The sequence below is a fragment of the Girardinichthys multiradiatus genome, chromosome 3 (assembly GCF_021462225.1).
Source record: "Girardinichthys multiradiatus isolate DD_20200921_A chromosome 3, DD_fGirMul_XY1, whole genome shotgun sequence".
NCBI lineage: Eukaryota > Metazoa > Chordata > Actinopteri > Cyprinodontiformes > Goodeidae > Girardinichthys > Girardinichthys multiradiatus.
This window is the reverse complement of record NC_061796.1, coordinates 7,023,492-7,040,125: the sequence shown is the minus strand read 5'-3', so window position 1 is coordinate 7,040,125 and position 16,634 is coordinate 7,023,492. Positions and strand designations below refer to the sequence as shown.

The following is a 16,634-nucleotide window of genomic DNA, read 5'->3' as shown; positions in this document are numbered from 1 at the left end:
TTAAATTATCATGACACTTTTATGCACATATAAAATAAGCCAATTACACAGATTTACTTTATGTTACCTAAAATCAGCAGTTTTATGCTAAGGTTTAGTCCTACAGCTGTATTTGTTGGTAGTTTGACCAGAATAAAACATACATATCTTGGAAGGAAAAGTAGTTCATCACAATTACCCTTAAAGTCCTGCACTAGCGGTTTCTGTACACATGTTTTATCTTGCAGGGTAAAGAAGTAAAAAGCAAGATGATGACATAATGCCAGGGAGCATAATGAAAAAGAGTGCATCATTTACTTTTTCACCATCATCCAACACAATGGAGGTCATTTCTTTATATATATATATATATATATATATATATATATAATAGAGGTGTTATTTGGATTCAGCCACACAGACCATTTCTCATTTATTGATTGTTTCCAAAAAGGTAAGAATGGAGAACTGAAGCGCATGAGGGGCTTCTGCTGGAAAAATGGTGTCATTTTAACCATCTGCTCTGATAATATGTTTTTTTTTTCACTGACTGAAAAAGATGAGTTACTTGAGGCTGAATTTATGGTGCATGTGGGGTGAAACATAATAGCTCTACATCAATATGCCCTGTATATACAAGGACAGAGGCTCTGCATATGCTGTCACACATTTCATATTACGATTTTTATAAAACAGCCCAGAGTTTTCAGAAACAAACAAAAAGGGCCAATTTCTTTTGTAGTGATAGTTAAAAATTCATGTAGGCTTTAAAAATCTTTTATGCCTTTAATATTTCTTGATAGGACACTTCTACAAACAAATATTGTGCAGGAAAAAAAGCCTGAGATTAATTCTTATTAATGTTTAGTTTAAAATGCACAAATTTAACAGGTTTTCTGTGTGAGGACACTGAACAAAGATCACATTGTTTATACAGAATAGTAGAATTCTGTCCTTTTTCTTAAACTTTTCATGATAAAACGAAGTTGACACATATATTGTTTAATGACATCCGAAACAGCTCTTTTTTTTAAACTTATTTTAAGAGACCAGTTAGTTCACTTAGTTCACTATGTGAGGGATTTTTCACTTTTTGCCATCTTGATTTTTATTACTTCTGTCCAGCAATCTCTCACAGGCTTCTTTTTATCGTAACAAACTTTATTCTTCAACATACATTTAACTAATTATGAAAAATAAGCCGAAATCAGTTGGTCTAAGCAGACTGGTTTCTCCTTGAACATTCCAAATGAATTTTCATCATTATACTCTTGAAAATGTTGACACTCTGATATAGCCTAAAATAGGTGGGATCATCACAGCTCGGGTTTTCTATGTTTTTAGTGTGACACTATGTTTGATAAGCAGGGTCTGTGGAAATGCCAATAAAGCATTAAATTACAAACTCTACAAGAAGGGAAACAGTGGTTTATGATATGGTCTTTGCCAGTTTTTACACCAGCTTTTATTTTAGGGAAACAATATATATATATATATATATATATATATATATATATACAGATAAAAGAAAAACCTAAGCTACTGTCTCACTTTCATATCTTGCCACATGCCACCCCAAACCCTTTGTTTTGTGTAGTGTATAGTAGGTTGGACTGCTCCACTGTTTGAGCCACTTCAAGCATTCAGCATGCTGAAATGAGAGAAACTTAATAGCACAAACAGACCATTTGAATACTTTTACTTGAGATTAAGAGATGTTATTATCAGATCATTGCTGCGAGATTTGTGCATCACTTGGGTAAAACCTGCATCAGAGGCACATACAGTAAGAAATGTGTCTGAGTTGTGACAGTCATTCCCCAGAATTTCAAGATACGTCTTACATTATACACCTGGGGAAAACAGAAGATCTCTCCTCACAGGTTTCTTAAAAATGTTATTTTCTTCTTTTTATAATCTGACCCAATGTTTTCTTTATCTGCTGTGTGTTTGGCACCACCCTCTGAATAGTTGTTCTATCACAACACAAACAGCCAGCATTCTCAAAAAACTCAGGACTGCACAGAGACGTTGGGTGATGTCCACTTGTGGAATAGTGGGCTATTGGGAATTAACAAGACAAAGGTTTTGCGGTCAAACAGATAAGGAGGTATTAAGTAGAACTTAGCTTTAAATCAAATTAATGCATGCAGCATTAGTCCAGAAAAGCAAGGTATATTTACAGGCTAAGCAGATGTGCAATAGTGTCTTCTCAGTCTTTTTTAAGCTAGCTAGTTACAACCTGTTTTCTAATAAAAAGACAATGAATTTAACCTTGTATCAAACTTTCAGGATACATCATCATTCAGACGTGAACAGCCTGTTTAAGAGTTTGATCTGCTGTTGCACAAAAAAAAACTAAACCTAATGATTATAAAATCTAATGGCTTTCAGACTTCTGCAAGGCATATGCCCATCAAAGACATAACAGCTTTTCATACAGACACCAGTCAGTTCCCTTTTAATGGTTCCGGTACTTCTCTGAACACTGACGGGGGGGAATAATGGAAGATGGCATATAACATACCCTGCCAACCTCCACCAACTTAGTGATCATGACGATGCTGAAACAGTTTTCCTGCCACACCATCCTCCAAAAATCATACAGCGTCTCCTGCTTGGGTCCTAGTGGGAAGAGAGAAGAAATAACAAAAAGAGACAGAAAATTGGATCCATAAAAGCCTGCCTTGTAGACTTGAGACTTCTTGCTGTTGTGAGTTTGTGGATAATTGTCGTCCAAGTGGCCTTTCTAGCATGACAGAGTTCTGATCTTTAAAAATTGTGCCACAGATAAGATTTTTGGCAATTTCAAGCAGGCAGAAGGGAAGGGGGTGATGGGTGACAAAAGCAACACTAGTGGCAGATGATGAAAGGCCGAGAGACCACCAGTTACTCACTGTCATCTGAGGAGGAGACATTTAGGAAGAAATACTCAGCTTGAAAACTGGGAAAGAAATATTGAAAGAGACAAAGCGCAGCTAAAATCTTTTCTCTCACTTGCATGTTTTATCTGCTTCTCTGAGTCCACCAGGAGGAGGGTGCTGGTGGAAGATAAGCAGATGAGCAGACACTCCCTGACTTCTGAATAGGAGCTGAATAGAAACCAACAATCCTCAAGGTTAAGAAACAGCAGAGGGAAGTTCGCGAACACTCTCCCACCACTCAGCTACCATATTGGGGTAGTTATACATTTGTTTAGCAGAAGGTACACTGAGAATTGGTTGTATGATGATGATGAACTTCTTACTCCATGTGTCAAGTACAGGACATTGCTAAAGTATTAGCTCAGTCATAGTAACACAGTTGTGAAGTGGAAGAAAAAATGTTTCCAAATAAAATTGTAAGAGGTTTGTATTCATTGCTTCTGCTTTGCACATCTTCACATTTATTTTTACAAAATAGCTCAGGATCAGTCAGATTTAATGGAGAGTATCAGTAAACATCAACTTTAAAGTCTTACAATGAATTTTCTGATTGGGTCTTTGTAACACAAATACACTTCAAGCAGAACTGTTTCATTGTAGCTCTGGCTGTAAGTTTAGGTTCTTTGTTATGAGGGAAATTGAATCTCCAACCTAGTCTTTATTTGCAGCATCTAACAGATTTTCCTTTCAAATTTGCCTAGTTTTCTGTTCCTACTGAAGAAAATCTCCCCCACAGCATTATGCTGCCACCATCATGTCTTATGGACACAAAGGTCTTCAGCGAGATGCTGTTAGTTTTCTGCCATCCATATTGTTTTGCATGGAAGCCAAAAGATTCAGTTTTAGTCCAGAGTAACTATGGTCTTCCTGGGTGCTTCTCTGACTAATGGTCTCCTTGCTCGCCTTGTCAGTTAAGGCAAATGGCAGTTTTTTGCTAGAGTTGCAGTACTGCCTTCCTCTTTTTATTTTCAGATGAAAGATTGAGCAGTGCTTTGTGAGATGTTCAAAGTTTGAAATATTGTTTTATAACCTAACCCTGCTTAAAACCTATTGGTCTTCGTCATACTGTTTGTTCTTTAATGTTCTCCAGCAAACCTCTGAAGCCTTCACAGACAAACTCGATTTAGATTAAATTAGACACAGCTGAACTCTCTTCTTTTCAAGTTATCTAGTTATTACTAATTAGATGTCTTCCAAAGGCGGTTAATGGCACTGGATTTTATTTTAGGGTATCAAAGTAAAGAGTGTATAAAGCCAGACTAGATTTCTATTTGTGAAAAAAATTTGAACCATGTATAAAATTCCTTCTGTTTCACAATAACACATTAATGTGTATTAACTTCCAACAACCCCTCTAAAATACAAAGAAGGTTTTTGATTGTTACTTAAACTAAAACAGTTCAAGAAGAAGAATTCCTGGGCAAAATATCTTCAAACTATTGCACAAAAATGAAAGAAACAATTCACTGTTACTGAATCCACACACACAAACATCCACGGCAACATATACTCTATCCTTGTGGGAATACTCACCCTGAGTGGCGATGAAGTGGTTGGATCGATGGTAGCCCTGAAAGAGAGAAGAGGGATGACATGCTGAGTAAGCCATCTGAGCCTCGGGCACAGCTGTAAGGGAGGTTGTCTCTGTCTGTCTTTCCCCTGTTTTTTCTCCCCTTCTCCCCTTTACTCCCCTCTTTTAAAAAAATGCCCCCTTCTGCAACATGTTTATTTTATAATTTTCTAGCATCTCTGCTGATGAATCCAGATGTTTTTGCCCTCAGTGAGTACACAAAGTTTTTGAAGCATGAGCATCTTAAAAACGGTAGAAAACAGAGGGACATCTTTGAAAAAACTGAATGAATAATGTTTGATTGAATGCTTGTGGCTATTCCCTAAAGACATAAAAATCAGGAGCTCAGAGTTTTCTTTTTATTTCAGGTGCCGAATATACCAAAAAATGTCCCTCATGACACAGTATCATAAAAAAAAAATTTTCACTAAAGGTTCACTGTTGGCTCTATCTGGGCTTATGAATTAGCCATGAACAAAAGAATTTATATGTGAATAAGTTACTCTAATCCTGTAATATGACAAAGTAGTGCAACAGCACAAAAAGACCAACAAAAACTTCAACAGCAAAATTAATTATAAGCAGCAAAACAGTCCGAAACGCTTTATATGAAATGAAGCAACGGTCTTTGATATAGATGATAGATGTTTTCACACAGCGTACATGGGGTGAATATGAATGACCAATGACTTGTCACCTCCACAGCCTTGAGGAGAACAAACATAACAAAGACCACATGAATTATAAACATTTGAGGGGCAGCAAACTGTTCAGAGATAATAAAAAAAAAGGGACAGGTAAGCTAACCTCTGCGATTCTATGAAAATGTGACCCAGAAAAACCACTCTGATGCTGTGGTTCACTGTTGATTAAGAGGAGCAGCTGGAAGGATAATTGATGCTGCAATTATACGACTATCATCACTTCAGAGTGAAGAAGGCAGGTCAAAAATAATCGGCATGAACTCCAGCTCGAGCCCACCAGCTCTTGACAAATCAATCTCATGCAGCAGTCCATGCAGATAACGGCTTTTATCGTTTTGCAGAGGGTATCCTTCTCAAATGTCAAGTCCATCCATGTTGCAGGTCTGATTCGTAGCCGGCCAGATAAACAGGGGGGCATGTTTAAAATGGAGATGGATGACCGTCGCTGCAAGGCCCGCTATCCACAATTCCTCAGGCCCTGGCCGAACTTGATCATCAGCAATACAACCACTCCTCTTCTTCAGACAGTTGCCATAGCAACTAAACTTCCTGATTCTTCGCCACTTAAAAAACTAACAAAGACAGCAGGGTCTTCTATCCTGGGAGGACACATCTCCTTGTGTTCATTTTAAATCCTTAACTGAAAAGGTTTTTTTTTGTTTTTGATCGAATGTGCACCTGAAACGCTCTGACCTTTGAGCACTTGTGGATAGAGGACAGCTGAAAGCGAGGGGCAAGGGGACAGGAGAAATAAAGCGATGGGAGGCAGAAGAATGAGCTGTGAAGTACTTACTTCCCTGTTAATCCGAATCTACAGGGTCCAAGGTCGAGAAGGTGGGATGGGGAGTAGAAAAAGAAGACATACAGGCTAGTTAATGAAAGAAGCTTAGAAGGTACAGACAAGTGGGAGGTTTGTGAGTATGCAGAGATGTTAGAAACGTTATGTTAGTGCACATATATAGTGTTTATTAATGATATTTGCCTTTTGGAGTTTAAAGAAGTCTATTTTAATGATTGCTTACGTAAGGTAAGATTTAGGTTTTTTTGCTGTTAAATTTTCTTTGTTGTGTCTCTCACATCCAACAGGCTGCTAAATGGAACACATTATTTTAACACTATGGCAAACGTTTTTTGTATTTAATTTATGATATATGGCAACCCAGCAACAAACAACAATTACTGCTAGTCCTAAGAAAGAACATCAATTGAAACAATGCTTGGTTGGTTGATAGCTGCCGAAGCGAGCTGGCGCCGAGAAATGCTGGGCCCCTTTTTGTAAATTAAGTGAAAACTTAATAAACCGAGTAGATGTTTGAGTTCAACAAACTTAAATCTTCACCTAAAAACATCTTAAAAGTTCATTTTGGGTCACAGATAGCGTATTATTTACATTTGTATTCAGAATTTTTGCAACCATCGTCCGCCGTTGCTGCCTGAGGTCAACCCATCTGATTCAACCCGCAATGAAACGTGGGAAATTGTGTCCCACTGGGGCTGCTGCCGTATTCCGATCTACCGGAAGTAACAAAAGTCACACTGAACGCGATGCATCATAAAACTGAAGGGGTAAAAATGGAGGCGCTAAAATCAAGGCAGTGAATGAAAACAGGCAAAGTTGAATTTGATAACCTAAATGTTTAGAACACTAACATTTGCCATGAAATCCTTTTAATGACCTCCAAATTTACGAATTCTAATTTTCACAGAGTTGAAATTAATCACATGTTGGTTTTTACGGCACTCATTTTTACCATGTTCAGTATTTCACACCTTCAATTTATTTTAAGTGAATTTTTGTTGCTTTGACCCTTCATAGCTGAATGCTCTTATCTTTCCTATTAAAATTTTATAGTTCAAGGAAGGATCTAAAAGGCTGTTTACATTTATTAATACTAATTGTGCTGATCGCTTAGTTTAAACTGTGAACTATGTAAAGAGTTGAGTAGTTGGTTTTTAAAAATATTACTAAACCTTGTTTTACAGCAACTGCTCTCCCACACACTGTGAGGTTTTCTAATATAAATAAATATTGGCCACTCATGACAGAAATGTGAATATGTTGAATGCTTGTAAATATGGCGCTGAAGGTGAAATTAGAAAAAAAGTGCTACGAGCAGGTCAGAGCTCCAAAAACCAAATATTATAAATCAACAATAAAGGTTTTATTAATGTATCTCTTGTTAAATTCAAAACCAACTGCAGTCCAATTCAATCAGACTGATTCTAAAATCACACGTTTCAATTGAATGTTATAATTACATTCTAATTGAAATATAATCAGATTCAGTAAAAGAATAATACAAAATACCAGTTAGTAAAATGTTTTTTCAGCTATTTAAGTAAACAAACTGAATAAAACCACAATTTAGTTAAGGTATACTGGTTTCTGGTACTCTTACTTGCATCAAGGTGTACTAAAGTCTTAGAAAATCATGGTTTAAAACCAATACAGTTTTCCATCCAACTTTTCCTTCGGTATATGGTCCTTATAATTAGGAACCGGGGACAGGTAAGTGTTGGAGTGACCTGAGTTTTATTCAGCTAGTCAAAACATTTGTTTTATTTTGGTTATAAAAAACACAGACAGTGATAATGTGGTGATTAAGGAAACTCCACCTGTAAATCACTTTAAGGTAACTACTGTATGTTTAAGACCACAGGGCAAGCTATGAGTGCAATGTCTGTTCAGCAGCCGACTGCAGAGTAGCTACCTGAGTGGTCAAACTGATTGTTGCTTTACTCTGGTTTATATAAAGTAATTAGATCATGTTACACCTTTTAATTTACTTTTTCTTTTTGTGTAAAGTTTTATGCTGTGAGAGTTACGGCTCTTGCTTAGTCTAAAGCAATCAGTAGGTGACAGCTGTGATAAAAAGTCTTTGTCTTTCAGCTAATTTCAACTAAGTTTAAGTTCTTGTAGCATTTTTATTAAGATCTAGAGAGTAGGATTGAGGATAAAGCTCCAATTTCAATCCCATGGCACAGAGGTCAACAGCTATAGGTCAAATACAGAGTATTTGTCTTGCTTAATACTTGCATTTTTCTTGTGTATTATCCGAAACCCACATAGGAACCTACCATAGAATTATATAACAGATATGTTAGAGAAATAATTCCATGCATTCAGGTATAAATAAGAGGCACGGAGAAAAGCATGTGGTCCTCCTTAGTTTAAACCAGAACACTGTGGTTGACAACTCTACAACGCCTGTAGTGTAATTACATGGGAAAATCATGTCCACCAGCTGCCAGGCTTGGATTGTTATCACACTATAAGTGAAGGAAAAGCCCTGCCATGATATCTTTTTGGAGGTGCACTGTTACAGAAGAGTTGTTTCACAAGTAAACATGACAGAGAGCTGTGCTACCCCTGGCAGACTGGAGTGATGTTTACAGGTCTTTGTAAGCAAATTGTGTCTTGCGTTTGCGCCTTCCCAAACTTTGGCGAAGAAACAATATAGCTTGCACATGTCTCACGTGCTGCCTCTAGGGGTCATGGACATGCCGAAGCTGTGATTTGTGTTGGAGTTAGCTAATTAGTGAAGCTTTGTTGACAGTTCAGGTGGTTTATATTGTAACTATGATCTCTTACTGCAAGTCTCTCAGTATTAGATATCAAACATGAGAAAATCATTTCAAGAAATTCACCTCACAACTATATTTGGTAGTTTTTTTTTTCTCCACACTTAGACTCATGTAGCAATGTCAGTCAAATTATCTGTCCATTGTCATTAGATCTAAGTGAATTGGTGATGTCTGTATTTTAAGGCCTGCAGAATAACAGACAATAAATAAAGAAAATAAAAAATATCTTAAAAAACATCAATGTCTCCAGAGATCATTTTCTTAAAGTTGTCAGACTCTTTTAAAATGTGAGCTTGTTTGTTGCTGCTAGTCGTGGCATTTTCATGCAGTCTGATTGTCAAAGGTTTGGTTGGCAAAGATTTTTGAACCTATAAATAATTTGGCAATGAACACATTGCTGAAAATATCAGCACTCAGCACTTGAGGATACCTTTTATTTTGAAAACTTCAGGTCTTATTGTTAGAAGACAGCAGGAAAGAATACAACCACACAACCTTGCAGCATATGTGTTCATTAAGACTGATTAAATCTGGAAACGTCCTAATATTACAAAGCAAAAATTAATTAGATATCACCCCTATGTTCAGATAAAGTAATAATATTTGAAGTATTGATAAATGGTTGTAAAAGAATAGGTATTTGACCCCAGGAGAGTTGACCATCTGCTATCTAGTCTATCCACACCATAAAAATTAGATCTACCTGTTGTTACTGTTGATCTGGACAGCTATCTTTTTCTAGAAGCCATAAAAACATGCTCCCTCACAGATTTATCCTGTTTTTGCTTTCATGGCACACCTAAATGTTTGAGATAATTAAATCAATTTTAATATACACAGGCCAAAGATAGCCTGTGTAAATAAAAAGCACTTTTTAAATTTGTTACGGATATAAACTATCTCTACCACCTTTGCCTTATGTGACACTTTTACATCACGGTGGAGGAAGTTTAGACAACTCTTCATTGCAGAATTGGAGGGTTTTCTTAGCTTGTTTGAGATTTAGGTGTGGACCATGACTAGAATGCTCCTTCAGGATTTTCTGGTAGAGAGAATAATTTATGGTTCCATCAGTTACAGCAAGTAGTCCCCACCCTGAAGCAGCATAGCTGCCAAAGACCATTACACTACCACCACTACGTTTGGCTGAAGGTATGATGTTCTTTTTCTGAAATGCCATATTAGTTTCTGCAAGACGTAATAAGATGCATAACTTCCAAGAAGTTCCACATTCTTGTCTGTCCACAAAATCTTTTTATAAAAATCGAAGGAATCTTCAAGATGTTTTTTTTTCTTCTGCCAAATGTGAGACGAGCATTCTTTTGGATCAACAGCAGTAGTTGCCTTAAAACGCTTCTACTGAAAATATTGTTGTCCAGTTTCTTTCTTGCTGTTGAATCAGGAACACTGACCCCAACCAAGGCAGTTGACGCCTGCAGGGCTTTGGATGTCGTGCTGGATACATTTGCAGCCTCTTGGATGAGCCTTTGATATGTCTAGGAGTAATTATTGTAAGACTGCCACAGAGAAGGTTCAACACTGTTCCATGTTTTCTCAATTTCTGGATATTGATTCTTACTTTGATTCTCCATCATTAAATTGCTTTAGACTGGGGCATGATATGTTGCTTTTTGAGATTTTTCAGCCTACTTCATGTTCAATGCAATTCAATTCATTTCAGTTTTATTTATATAGCAACAATTCACAACACATGTCATCTCAAGGCACTACACAAAGTCAATTCAATTTAATCATAATCATGTTCTCATACAGGTTCTATCAAAGTGATTTCTTGGTTTTACAAGTCTGTCCTAGGTGTGGATAGTAAAATTCAACCTAAAATGTAGTTAATCACAGCTAAGTGATGATTAATAACAGGGATCATTACATTTGTTGGTACACACAGTATTTTCCTTTAATAAATTAAATTAAAGCATTGTTTTACTCAACAAGAATCTTTAACAAGAAATCTTTAAGGGAGCAAATACTTTTTTATAGACTGTATCTTTTTCTGTTCATCTGTAGCTTCAATAGTTGTCAGGCAGGTGGAAAGAAAGGAAAAATAAGGGACAATTAAAAAAGGTGCAATTAATGAGTTATTCCTAATGCAATTTATTCCTTTTGCAATTTGCTCTTGCAAAACATAAATATAATATAAATATCTTATTACCAACTGCGTAGAATAATACTGCAGTTAAACTTCTAAGTGTGAAATTTAAGGCCTTATCTCATGATATATTTTAATGTATGAGGTGATGGTGAAACCTGTTAAGAAAACTGGAAGCACATGAGCCATTGATGGAGTATCACGCAGCAAACGTTTCTCAAGGTAATCTTATAAAAACCTGCTTTAGGAGAGGGATTTTAATTTTTAGGCAGCAGCCAGTCCAGTGTTATTAAAGCTGACTGAAAACTGAATTAATACTGACTTTGAAAGCCCTCTTTGGGTCACAAAGCGTTTTTCCCATGCTATATATTTCCAGATTTGTTCATAAAAGAAGAAAAACAGGATTTTTATGAAGTATTTGTCATTTTTATTTAAAAGTCATGGTTAAAGGACATTATTTAAACGAGTACAATTTGAAAACTGAAGATCTCTGTTAATTTACCTAAATATGGGTTTTAGATCAAGGATTGATAGATGGGTCATGTTGTAGAACTTGCAACAATAGAGCACAAAGGATGAGGATGCTTCCTCTCTGGTAAATGGAAAACATTTTGCATGTGTGTGATTACATATTAAACTTATTACAGATATGTCATTGTCTGTTTATGTTTATTACTTATTTTATTTCTTTCATTAAAATTAATAGGAGGAAGGTGATCCCAGCTGCTTACAGCATAATGCTTTCACACATTTACAATTTTACAAAATAAGTTTTCAGCTGAGGACACACCTGGTCTATATTAACTAAAAAGTTAACAAGAAGCAGCATAACAAAATGACCAGTAAAGCATAGATTGTGTCAAAGCAGATGCAGTCTAACATTAATAAAAACAGTCAAACTTGGTGTAAATCTGTAATGGTAATACATTTTTAATTCCAATATCCTGTCCTTAGAGAGGTAAAAACACTACCCCCACAGAATAAAAAAAGTTTACCAATGATTCATTCACATTGTCTACTTTGCAACATATGTGAAGTTACTGCAAAGTGGAGCTGCACAATATTTTGAATTTCAATCATTGCATTAACCATGGGTGCAATATTGTAATTGTAAACTACTGCTTTAATATTTAGTAGGGCATTATACAGGTCCTTCTCAAAATATTAGCATATTGTGATAAAGTTAATTATTTTCCATAATGTCATGATGAAAATTTAACATTCATATATTTTAGATTCATTGCACACTAACTGAAATATTTCAGGTCTTTTATTATCTTAATATGGATGATTTTGGCATACAGCTCATGAAAACCCAAAATTCCTATCTCACAAAATTAGCATATTTCATCCGACCAATAAAAGAAAAGTGTTTTTAATACAAAAAACGTCAACCTTCAAATAATCATGTACAGTTATGCACTCAATACTTGGTTGGGAATCATTTTGCAGAAATGACTGCTTCAATGCGGTGTGACATGGAGGCAATCAGCCTGTGGCACTGCTGAGGTCTTATGGAGGCCCAGGATGCTTCAATAGCGGCCTTTAGCTCATCCAGAGTGTTGGGTCTTGAGTCTCTCAACGTTCTCTTCACAATATCCCACAGATTCTCTATGGGGTTCAGGTCAGGAGAGTTGGCAGGCCAATTGAGCACAGTGATACCATGGTCAGTAAACCATTTACCAGTGGTTTTGGCACTGTGAGCAGGTGCCAGGTCATGCTGAAAAATGAAATCTTCATCTCCATAAAGCTTTTCAGCAGATGGAAGCATGAAGTGCTCCAAAATCTCCTGATAGCTAGCTGCATTGACCCTGCCCTTGATAAAACACAGTGGACCAACACCAGCAGCTGACACGGCACCCCAGACCATCACTGACTGTGGGTACTTGACACTGGACTTCTGGCATTTTGGCATTTCCTTCTCCCCAGTCTTCCTCCAGACTCTGGCACCTTGATTTCCGAATGACATGCAGAATTTGCTTTCATCCGAAAAAAGTACTTTGGACCACTGAGCAACAGTCCAGTGCTGCTTCTCTGTAGCCCAGGTCAGGCGCTTCTGCTGCTGTTTCTGGTTCAAAAGTGGCTTGACCTGGGGAATGCGGCACCTGTAGCCCATTTCCTGCACACGCCTGTGCACGGTGGCTCTGGATGTTTCTACTCCAGACTCAGTCCACTGCTTCCGCAGGTCCCCCAAGGTCTGGAATCGGCCCTTCTCCACAATCTTCCTCAGGGTCCGGTCACCTCTTCTCGTTGTGCAGCGTTTTCTGCCACACTTTTTCCTTCCCACAGACTTCCCACTGAGGTGCCTTGATACAGCACTCTGGGAACGGCCTATTCGTTCAGAAATTTCTTTCTGTGTCTTACCCTCTTGCTTGAGGGTGTCAATAGTGGCCTTCTGGACAGCAGTCAGGTCGGCAGTCTTACCCATGATTGGGGTTTTGAGTGATGAACCAGGCTGGGAGTTTTAAAGGCCTCAGGAATCTTTTGCAGGTGTTTAGAGTTAACTCGTTGATTCAGATGATTAGGTTTATAGCTCGTTTAGAGACACTTTTAATGATATGCTAATTTTGTGAGATAGGAATTTTGGGTTTTCATGAGCTGTATGCCAAAATCAACCGTATTAAGACAATAAAAGACCTGAAATATTTCAGTTAGTGTGCAATGAATCTAAAATATATGAATGTTAAATTTTCATCATGACATTATGGAAAATAATTAACTTTATCACAATATGCTAATATTTTGAGAAGGACCTGTATATGGAGAGAGACAACTGAGTTTATTCTAAAAAGAGATCATTTGGAAAAGGTTCCTGCAGTTGAAGCATGCTTAAAGCAAACGTTCACTTTCTACAGAAACAGAGAGTGTGCACTTTTCACGCTCTGTTCAGAAAGCACAAAACTTTTCCATTTAACCTCTGGTGAAATGATCACAAGGTGTCTAAAATATGTACCTTTGTGGCTGACGAGATATAATTCAGAGAACTGGGTCAGGGCAGCCGGGGAGTAACATCTCTGACACTGAGACTGTAGTGGCTGCAGAGTGGTGTTTTTCTGCTATTGCCTTCACCTCCGCACTCTAAACACTAATGGAGACCCTTGCAATAACCATCGCACAAAAGCAGCCAGGTTTTTAGCACCCTCTCGCTGTGACAACTGCTCTAAAAGCACGTCATTGCTGACCTTTCTACACAATGAAATGGTGAAAGGGAGGAAATACACTTTAACACTGGTATCAAGCAGTTTTATGATAGAACTGGGTCAAAAAGGAGGAATCCAGAAATCGGATTATCAAGTCCCGATGTGTAGCTGGCGATTTTCTTTCAATGAAAAAACAACAGCAAGTACTTTTTAAATTTATCAATTACAATCATTCCTGACAGAGACAGGATCGTCTAACCTCTTATCATCTGCAAACAGAAGTGGGAGTACAACCGCCTGCCTCAAGATCTCTGAGTGTCATATTTACTCTGCATAATTCCCCATGAGAAGCGTGCAAAATAAATCTTGGGAGATAAAGAAATCGCCTCAGATTTCTAGGCTTCCCTCAACATGACTCAAATAAATGACAACAACTGTGGACTATAATGAATATTTCAATAAGCAAAGCCACCTGCAAGTTTCAATTTGCAGCAGAATACATGTATTTCCTGCATTCCTGATAAAATGTTCGATTAATGACAGATGGGCTCTCTAAGATGTGCCTAAAACTTTTTATGAATGAGAACACACATGAATGAGACACATTAGCAACAAATGCATTTGTTTATATGAGCAGTGAGTATGTACTGTGGTCTTGCATATATGACAGTCAGAAGCTACTGCCTCATTCAAAGATTGAATAACATCAGTGACATCTATTTAATTTGCGGGGGATTTAAAGAGAGGCTCATCTTCTCTGCAGGATTTAAATGCATTTGTTCCACTTTGTTTTAATAAAAACGATAGCAGAGACGGTCAGTGTCAGGGATCTGCACCAGCACCTGACAAAGATGGCATTTGGCTCAACACTGCGGGGTCTGATTGGATGGATGCTCTAAGGTGGAAGCAGGGCAGCGGAGTGGTGGGCTTTTGAGAGAGAGATGGACCGTGGTTTTCCAGGATGTGAGAGAGCTGGAGACCGGGCAGATGTGAATCTCGTACAGCAGGACAACAGGATTAGACTTACGTCAATGTAGTTAGCGTTGATGTAGTCCGAGTTCGAATCTCCCAGAAGAGGGTGGAGTTTCACTCTGTGCCGATCATCTTGGTTAATAAAGCAGGAAAGAAAATTTTAAAAACAAAGAAGTCACAAAATGTTCAGTTTTTCTACTAAAATGCTTGATTACGTACAGCCCAACAAGGTGTCGTGCCTCCCCTTGGTTTTGTCCTTCTTTTTGATGCAGTCCCAGCCATCAAAGAAGCTCTGCAAAGATAAAGAGAAAGATTTTGTAGATTTAGAAAACGGAAACATATTTCAGAAACTGTGTGAACCAGAGCCTGATAAATTACAGTCCCTTGCTAAATTATTTGCACATCTTGATGTTCTTCACATTGTGCACAATTACAACCTCAAATTAAAATTTTTTTTTTTTTTTTTTTTTTTGGGACTGACCACACAAAGTAGAAAATAATTGTAAGGCAGAGGAAAAATGATACATGGTTGTCAAAATGTTTTACAAATAAACGTGTGAATTTGTGTTTAGGCGCCTTCACTCTGGTGCACCTGAATAAAGTCCAGTGGAATCAGTTGCCTTCAGAAGTCACCAAATTAATATAAAGGTTTCACCTGTGTGTAATTTTATCGCAGCGTAAATCCAGTTGTTCTGTGAAGGCCTAAGAGGTTTGTTGGAGAAAATCAGAGGAAAAAAGCACCATGAAGACCAAGGAACACAAAAGACAGGTCAAGGATTAAGATGTGGAGAAGTTTAAAGCAAAGCAAAACAATACCCCAAGTTCTGAACCATTTATAGAGTACTATTCATGTCATAATCTGTTAAGAGTGTGGCACAACTGCAAACCTTCCAAGACATGGCCATTCACTTAAACCGAATGGCTGGACAAGGAGAAGAAAATGCTCTAAACCTTTTTGGATACATGCACGTGTCAGGTTGGCTGATCGGAGTGAACCCCAGAATGCAGACGGACAGGCGGAGTAATGGTAAGTAAAAGGTTTAATTTTCAGCAAAACAAAACTAACTCTCAGGAGGAGGCAGGAACAAAACAATAAATAGGCATGAACAGCCAGGCAAGACAGGCATGGCATGACCAGAGGACCTGAAATGTTTCCGCGAGGAATGAACAGAATGAGGGTGTATATGTATGGCGAGACACAGGTGAAAAACAAAAGCTGATTGACATGGTGCAGGTGGTCCGAATGAAGTTGATTGCTTAACAGAGACAGAGAGTGAATACAAAGCATGGCAGGAACTAAATATTACCCGGACATAATCAAACCTAAGAAACATAGCAATAACAGAACATAATCTAGAAAGCAATATGAACAGAATACAACAATCAGAAGAAACCGAAACATAGCACCACAGTAGCAGGTTCCAAAGCTCAGCTGTGAGAAAAATCAGAGGAAAAACCTGTAACCGAAAACCAAACACCCCCAAATCATAACAGCACAACACTTTGAGTGGTGTAAAACTAATGATGAATGGTGAAACACAGTGGTGGCAGCATCCTGCTGTTAGGATGATAATCTGACTGAGGCTGAGCTTGAAGAATGGGTAAAGATTTCAATCTCTAGATGTGCAAAGGAGTTAGAGGCCTGCAGACAAA

At 37.7% G+C, this 16,634-nt stretch overlaps 1 protein-coding gene across 3 annotated transcripts in view; it reads right to left on the bottom strand.

Moving 5' to 3' along the window:
• Positions 1 to 16,634, bottom strand: part of ptprub (protein tyrosine phosphatase receptor type Ub) — a 310,515-nt gene that overhangs the window by 30,307 nt on the left and 263,574 nt on the right. For 2 of the 3 annotated variants that reach the window (XM_047360605.1, XM_047360607.1), the window contains 5 exons: positions 15,201 to 15,273; positions 15,037 to 15,113; positions 5,971 to 5,988; positions 4,437 to 4,473; positions 2,507 to 2,604 (listed from right to left, as the gene is read on the bottom strand). In XM_047360605.1, the coding sequence (XP_047216561.1) occupies positions 2,507 to 2,604; positions 4,437 to 4,473; positions 5,971 to 5,988; positions 15,037 to 15,113; positions 15,201 to 15,273 (303 nt within the window). The remainder of the gene's footprint in view (positions 1 to 2,506; positions 2,605 to 4,436; positions 4,474 to 5,970; positions 5,989 to 15,036; positions 15,114 to 15,200; positions 15,274 to 16,634) is intronic. The other variant, XM_047360606.1, reaches the window with a different exon arrangement.